The following is an 8,185-nucleotide window of genomic DNA, read 5'->3' on the forward strand; positions in this document are numbered from 1 at the left end:
AAAACACAACCGTGTTGTGTATATTAAGGGAGAACAATAGTTAAGTTCTCAATTTTTTTTATTTTTTATATCAAGGTGTATTTTTATCTTTGAATTATTTTTCAAAAAGTACTCAATGTCATTAACTATTTGCCATGATAAGTTTTCTCTTAAAATAATTAAAATATAAATACTAATCTTAGTTATAAACATGATTCTCAGTCATATTCTAAAAGATACATTTAAAACTGAAATTGCCTGAATTAATTTATTTTTTTGGATTTAACTGTTATCATCTCTAAAATAAATTCATTAATCCTGTCATTATCATAGAATAAACAGTATTAAAAAGTTTGTTTAAATTATATTTATTTATAATTTGGTCGGCGCAAAAGACACGTTCAGTGGGAGACGGGTCAACCGTCAATGGGCCGGTTTGCAAACGCTGGACCGTCTTCTACGCTGTTAGCATGAAGGCCGCATTTTCAAACTTTCATTCCTTTGTCTGGGCAGTCCACAGAGTTCTAGTCAGTAAACCCAAATCCCACGTGCAAAAGCAAAAGTCTAAATTTTGATGCCAACTCCCTTGTATTGTTAAATAATAATAATAATAATAATAATAATAATTATCAATTTTTATAATTTTATTAAATTTTATTAAATTTTATTTTTTATTTTTGTAGTTTTTTAATATTTTTAATTCTTATTGTTTCAGCAAGATTGGGTTATATTTGTTATTCAAATATTGAAAATACTGAAAAAAAATATAAGAATTAAAAGTAAAATTTAATAAAATTATAAAAATTAATGGTTATGTTTTCCATTATAAACTATGAATGTCAATTTTCATTTTTTCGTTCTGGGAATCCCACAGAGGGAAGGGAAAAAAAAAAAAGACCCGCACGTTTTTTTGCCGGAACCTCTACGTCCATAAAGGGTTACAAGTCTTCTGGTCAAAATAACAATAAAGAAACACAAATCTGCCCCATGTTTCAGATCTGTGTAATTTTCATGAAGACCGCAAATTTCATTGCTTCTCTTTCTTAAGACATGGGTGAATTATAGATCATTCTTGTATTGTTTCAAAACATAAGTCAGATTTGAGTATTATTAAGCGGAGTTATCTTGAAAGTGCATCAATATTATTATATTTTGCTATCATTTTTAGTTCATAAAGTCTTTGTGATAAAAAACATGATTATTAAAAAATCCAAAGAACTAATGGGATTGGATTTAGTGAAAAGGACCAGCCTTTCACAATATGATAAATTAAAGTTCAGGTTTTTATAAAGAGAGGTATCCATATCCGATACCTAACCGTAGCTCAATTGTTTCCAATAAAAAAAAATATGAACAGTGAAAAAGAGTTTGAGTTAATAGTAATAGTGACATAATTTTGATAAGAACCCAACGATATTTGAGTTGAATGGATGGGAATTGATCCCCCTTAAATAAGGTCAAAGTTTGAAAGTTCAAACTTTGAGTTAGAAAACAAAAAATCAGGTTGGGAATTTTCATTTCAATTTAATTTTGATAATGACAATTATAATCAAAGAGATCTCATTCTAACATGTATGGGATTTATTGTTTGCAATTAAGATATCATTTCTAGATTATTATTAAGTATCGCAAAATCAATTGAAGAAAACTCACATCATTTCATACAAAAAGTAGATAATAAATTGAACGGATTTAAAAAAGCTGAACAAATGATCAAATGCGTACCCTATCTGTATTAATTAGGATAATATGTTGAGATCTTAGTTCATGTTGTTGTACGTGACAAATTTTTTAAATTAATTTCAGTTTGTTGTTGAAATTTTGTTTCGCAAAGTTTTGATAAAAGATATTACTCATTCACCAGTAATAATTATTTTTAAAAATCACTACCCCAAAAACTAAAGTAAACAAAGTTTTGATGAAAATTATTTTTTATGGGGAAAATAAAAAGTATTTGTTTACTTTCGTTTTTGGGGGAGTGATTTTTATATATCAAAAGATTAATTTAATAACATTTAAGTTTCAAAAATTTTACTAAAAATAAATTTTAAATATCGATATAATTATAAATATAAAAATTTTAATTATAAATTAAGTACATGTGTGAGGCCCACAAATCGAAGTCTTTGGAGAAGCAACTCTTTAAGCAAATCATGTTTAAGGTGCATATACACACTTACTTCTTATATGCAGGTTGTATATCACCTTGTGTTTGGATTAATTTAACTAGCTAGGGAGTTAATTTAGCTTGATCAGAAATCTGAATTCAAACTTTGAGTATACAACAACAAGCCAATGACAAAATTATTGGTGAGAGGTATGCCCTCACTACAAAAATTTTGTTATCTAGAAACAAATTAAAATAATGCCAAAGGGTTAAAAAATGTTGCCAAAAAGTCTAAGAAACAATTTTTAAATACTTCTAATTTGAGTGTTTCCTATTGTTTTAGGCAGCATCTTTTTTATCTATGGTCACACCATTTGTAAAACCATTGTTTAAAATTATGTGAATCAACAACAATTTTTGAGAAACATATTGTAACACTTTTGAAATGTTATTTATCACATCAAATAGCCAACATTTAAGAATTACTCAAAATAGTTAAATAATAAAAATTTTAATATTCCTTTCTTCTAACTAGCTTTGAACTCTCAACCTGTTAAAATTAAAAGAATACGTGGCTCCAACTACTCTTTTAACTTAATTTTTTGATATATATATATATATAATTTTTAAATTAATTTTTTAATTTATTCAAATAATGAATTGAAAAATGAAGAGAATAAATAAATAAAATTTTATAGAAAAATTATAAAAATAAATTTTTATGTGTAGAAAATAATAAGTAACAATTCTTAAATGTTGTCAAAAAGAAGATCTATAAACAACATTTATATTCTTGTTGCTTATTAGAATAGGGAATTGTTTTTTTTTTTTTTGAGATACAAAGGCTTGAAAGGTAAAAATATAAACTTAGTTCTAAACATAAATAACACTCTCGATGAGTAATTTGTTTTTGGTTTTCAAGGAATCTTTCTGAACATCCCCATGGGACGAAGTGGACGAGAACTATTCCAGGCACATTAGAATAAGCATTCTTTGCCATATAATCAGTGCATATAACGGCCTCCTTGTTATAACAATGAAATGAAATGTCTCTTCCATCGTATAATAGCTCTTGAATCTCTAGCATAAGATTTCTCAAGAGATGATCCATTAAAAAATCTTGACTTAGGAGATTTAGAGCATCCAAAGAATGGGGAATAGTTTTGAAATATTTTCATTAAATATTCTTTATAGGCAAAAATTTTTATGTTGTTTATTCAAAAACTTTATTGCAACACTTGAGAATTATTGCCAAAATTTTGTTGCATAAAGTAGGGAAACAATATCAACATGTAAAAATTGTTGCTGGTGCTCACATTAGGTAGCACTTTTAGACAAAATTGTTAGAGCAAAAAATGTTGTAGTGCCTTAGAGATGCCGCTAATTTATTGTTGATTGGACTAGTTTAGCACAAAGATTCGACATATGGAGTGAAAGTACAAATAGTTCTTATAGTATTTCTAATTTGTAGTTGAGAATTCTTAATTTATAACTATCTAAATTAATATTTATATTATTTATCTTTAGAAACAAATTAAAATTATGAAAGATAACTATTTTTAAATAGAACTTTTAATATCTATTTCCATTCCTTCGTAATTTTTGACTAACCACTAGCTAACACCCAACAACTAACTTTTCGCATCTAATTGTTGTTTTCATTTCCCCTTATTTTTAATCATATTTTAATTTCAATTAATTTACTTTTTCAAAATACGTTCATTGGAGTAATATGATTCATGCCTCGCGATTAATGGTAGTTTTCTTGTTTGGAAAATTTTGAAGTCCTCTAAAAGATTGATGAGTAGGGAGAGAGAGAAAGAAGACAAAGGTGTTTAAAGGAACATAAAGAATATTGAAGTTAAAGATAATTCCATATTTATGGATTTAATTACAGTTGACATTGAGTCTGAAGGAAAGGTCAGGACTTGTTGAATTTAACTCGTTCTCTTTAGCAATTTGAGACGTTGAGCACACTCGAGGAAGTTTCTGCACAACCACACATTTCAACATTAATTAATTTATTTTAATCCGTTGAAATAAAAATATTAAAAAAATATACTCAAGGAGATACATTACCTGATTCATGACTAACTCATTTCGGATTACGTGCAAATTATTTGCATAGGAAATATAACGGATAGCAAGGGAAAAAATCTGAAATTAAAAGATAAAATAAAGTTCGAAATAATTAAATTAAAATTACATAAAATCAACAATCAGAATTAAAATTTTAAATAAAATCAAAACATTAAAAATACACTCTGACCTAGCTAATCTAAATTTATTTCATTTTTTCTGCAAAAAATAAGTTCATTACTATTGCTAATTGCGTGTGTTTGTCTGTATATAGTACCAATTAAAAAAAAATTAATTCAGGCTTAAGACTATCCATACTGCATCAATCAAAATATATATAACAAAAGAACATGATACATGTAAAATTTTCATTGATAGGGATACTTAATTACTGATTTACTGTCACCCTTAGACTCAAATTAATTAAACAATAGTTGGCTTTTATATTTTCATACTTTGATTTTGATCTTGTGTTTTCATGTTCAGTAAATCAGGTTCCCGTGAGAATATACTACTATACTACTTAAGCATTGAGTCCATAATCATAATTTGATAGAGTTTTTTATGTTAGCTATTGAAAGTATATATAATTCAATCCTCTTGTTTTATCCGGATTCAGTGCCAACTATAAAATTAAGCATGGACGGAGTTTACTAAACCAATGCGTAAAGAAAATAAGCAGACGCGCTTACTTCCATGGCAGATCCTCTGCAAGCAACCAGTCACCATCACTGTCCTGATAGACTAATAGATAACAGTCTGAATGGCGATGACCTGTTTTATATCATCAGTTCAATTGCAGTCACTATTTAATCCTTTCAAACACAACTTAATATTAGTTAATAGTTATTAGTGTGGGCTAAAGTAGATACATTTTCCAAACATGGCGATCAGGGTTTCCTTCAGCTTGTGAAAAGAATGATGCAAGCTGAGATCAATCTTTCGTCCAATTCCTTCTCCCTCCATCGTTACCTTCACGTACAACGCTTCAGATTCTCTGAGAGGATCCACAGAACCACGTTTATGACGAATCCCCACCATGCCATCGCCTTCAAACTGACGCTTCTTCCTCTGTGACATTATGGGTGGCCACCCTACTGCTGCAGATTCTCCACCATCATCCCCATCGTTTCTGATCGATTCATCCACATGCAAGTATCAGTGCGTGCGTGTATGTATTTATAAATATGTGTGCGCGTGTCTCTTCAGATCATTAAAAACCAAATTAATTGAAGTATTAGGGGATAAACGTACTTGGTGACAATGGAGCAGCTGGTATGGAGGTCGTCGTCGAGGTTGTCAGCTTCACGGGTAGGGGTTAAAGGAAGGAGAGGCAGTGTCGGAAGCAGACCGACGTCATGGTGGTGGTTGTCGTCTCTAAGTCTGCCATGGTGAAGGAGATCACTGAAACTACGTTTTCTGAGAGAGTGGGGAGAGAGATGATCAGAATCAGAGGCAGAAGAAGTACTGAGGGTTGGAAGAGAGAGGCCTAATTGAAGGTCCATGCAAGAAGAAAGAAGAAACAAACTATGTGAGAGAGGATTTAAGAGATGCGAGATTTCAGGGAGAATGGCTTTTAAACTTAACAGAGAAAGAGGGAGGGAACAGGACGTTGAAGTGTCATTGTCCATGTAGGGCTTTGAGCCGACCGAAGTGTCTGCTTGACCTTGAAGCTTCAATATTTGTTTTCTGATTTTCCTCAGCAAAATTAAATAACAATCAAAATAAATATAAAATTAATGATATTGATAGTTCGCAAAGCCTGTGATCCAACCCCAGAATCACAAGCAATTCGTGCTCTTGTTCGCTCTACGCAAGAAAATGTTTCCCAACTAGATACCTTGATTAAGAAATCAGGGTTTTTTTTTTAAAAAGAAAAGGTAGACAAATAATGATAAAAACTATTTCCTTCATCCTAAATTATATAACACTTTTATATAAAATTATTTTTGTCAATAAAACTTATTAAATACATTCCACAACTTTATTTTTTAAAAAATAAAATTATAAACTTCTACCGCCCTTCATTTAATGTTTCATTCATGAAAGAATATTAAAGAGAGAGAATATGATAAGAAAGATAATATTAAAAAAGTATCATTAGTAAAATTTTATTAAAAAATTAATAAAAAAGACCTTGTTGAAAGGAAAATTAGTCATAAGGACCAAACACAATATAATATTACAAATGACCATAAAGTACCCCTTTCTTTAAACCAATGAAATTGAAAAAAAGAAAATAAAAGTTACATATTCAACACATGCACTCCAAACCAAAACTTTTACACCCCCATCTAGAAATCTTGCATCTCAAGTCAGAAGTCTTGTACCCAACCCAAAGGCCTTGCACCCCAAGTCAAAAGCCTTTGTTTGGGGTGCAAGTGTTGAACAAACAGTTTTTATTTTTTTTTTCAATTTTATTGGTTTAAAGAGAGGGATATTTTGGTTATTTGTACATATTTTTTAATGAATAAATATTACATTTGGTCTTTGGGACTAATTTTTCTTTCAACAAGGTTCTTTTTACCAATTTTTTCAATCTATTTTTATTAAAGTATTTTATATTTTAAAATGTTAATTTTTTTAAAAATATTTTATAGTTTGAGATGGAGACAGTAAAAGGATGACAGTGTGTGTGCAGGTACACATCTTTTGTCCCCTTATTTTTATTTTTTTTAATATTGTAAACTTATAGTTTAAAAATTCAAAATTTTGAAAATCCATCCTTACCTTTATTTAGTAGTGAAAAAGAATAAATTTTTATAATTAGTACAGTACAAGAACATATCAAATCAATGCACAAATAGTAAGATACAGGCAAATTTAATTTTCTTTCCACTAACTTTCATTTTAACCATGATACAGTATGTATGGAGTTTAAGATAAGTTTCATAGTTTATTATTTACCAATTAGGTGATTTCTTGTACTTTCTCTGATTTTAAATATAGCTCTCAATTTTTTAGACATATAAATTAAACAGTGATTGAGGAAACAATTTTTTTTTTACATTTTATTATACATCGCTTGATATTGATGCGCACAGTGCACTAATTAGAAAGAAAATTCCAAAAATATCTCCGAGACCAAAATGTATGTACATAACAACTTTGCAAGTTACAAATCCGGCTTTAGGTATTTGTCGATGATGGTCACCTTATATAAGTCCTTGATGGATTCTTCAAGGAAATATACAATTTAGCAGCAAGATCAAAGCATGCGCTTGGGATTCTGGGAGAACTTTCATGCAGGATAATATAAGCCCTTGATAGATTCTTGATCTCTGAGACGCACAATAATAATTAATAATAATGAACAATATAGAATAACATGGATCTCATACACGTGTTAGTGTCAAAATCAGACACAGAGACAGTGGGAACCAAAGGTGGACAAGAGTAACCGACAATTAGAGATTCATGATCCAAACTTGCCCTATCGGCCCCAAGGAAATGATCCAAAAAACATCAACACATTCAATAAAGTAACACAGCATAGGTTCCCCATATGATTTCTTGTTTTCTGGGTCCTGATTGTGCTACTTGTTTGAATCTTGTTTATGTGTCGCACACTTCAGCTTCATGACTTTCCAATCTAATACTTGATTGATATTTTCTTTGAATTGCTGTAAGAAGGATTTGAAGTGTAGCAGTAAACTAGTAAGCATACTCATCTTTACCAATATATGGGGTAATTGAAGAAATTTTTTTGACAACGAGTCAAGATTAATACCAATATATACAATAATTTAGAAAAATTCAACCGTCTGAAGAAAAAACAATTTGAGACTCGAGTTTACCCGGCTCACTTCAAATTTAGTTCCTAGGACTTCTGTATTTCTTGTTAGTGCAACCCTCGTACTTGCCATAGATCTATTAATGCAACTCGATTTCTCAGTGATCTGAGCTCCATTTTACAAGTTTAGTTTCGGTAATTTAAGAGAATTGAGGTAAAAGATCTTGAGATTCATAATGCTTTGATTGAAGACCAGTTTCTCCGGCACACTTGATGCGTGCTTGAGG

The 8,185-nt window shown here is 29.9% G+C and overlaps 1 protein-coding gene across 2 annotated transcripts; it reads right to left on the minus strand.

Annotated features, from left to right (window-relative positions):
• Positions 1 to 3,940: 3,940 nt before the first annotated feature.
• Positions 3,941 to 5,687, minus strand: LOC129300276 (auxin-responsive protein IAA20-like). 2 transcript variants are annotated; one of them, XM_054938819.1, is made up of 5 exons: positions 5,420 to 5,687; positions 5,038 to 5,297; positions 4,858 to 4,939; positions 4,166 to 4,243; positions 3,941 to 4,075 (listed from the first exon to the last, which is right to left on the minus strand). In XM_054938819.1, the coding sequence occupies exons 1-4, from the start codon at positions 5,668 to 5,670 to the stop codon at positions 4,192 to 4,194; spliced, it is 645 nt and encodes a 214-aa protein (XP_054794794.1). In that variant the 5' UTR covers positions 5,671 to 5,687; the 3' UTR covers positions 3,941 to 4,075; positions 4,166 to 4,191. The 2 variants fall into 2 exon arrangements, with proteins under 2 accessions (XP_054794794.1, XP_054794795.1); XM_054938820.1 differs by lacking the exon at positions 4,166 to 4,243 and having other exon boundaries at positions 3,970 to 4,075.
• Between the last annotated feature and the right edge of the window lie 2,498 nt (positions 5,688 to 8,185).

This window comes from Prosopis cineraria, unplaced genomic scaffold, assembly GCF_029017545.1.
Source record: "Prosopis cineraria cultivar Desert tree isolate PC_DT_omini unplaced genomic scaffold, ASM2901754v1 PC1513, whole genome shotgun sequence".
NCBI lineage: Eukaryota > Viridiplantae > Streptophyta > Magnoliopsida > Fabales > Fabaceae > Prosopis > Prosopis cineraria.

What these genes read in the sequence shown, in the direction of transcription:
- LOC129300276 (XM_054938819.1), bottom strand. Translation starts at nt 5,670, where the DNA reads ATGGACCTTCAATTAGGCCTCTCTCTTCCAACCCTCAGTACTTCTTCT. An exon ending in AGCTGCTCCATTGTCACCAA is followed by an intron (nt 5,298 to 5,419) that starts GTACGTTTATCC and finishes TGAATCGATCAG; the next exon opens with AAACGATGGGGATGATGGTG. An exon ending in GCAGAGGATCTGCCATGGAA is followed by an intron (nt 4,244 to 4,857) that starts GTAAGCGCGTCT and finishes TTTTAATTTCAG; the next exon opens with ATTTTTTCCCTTGCTATCCG.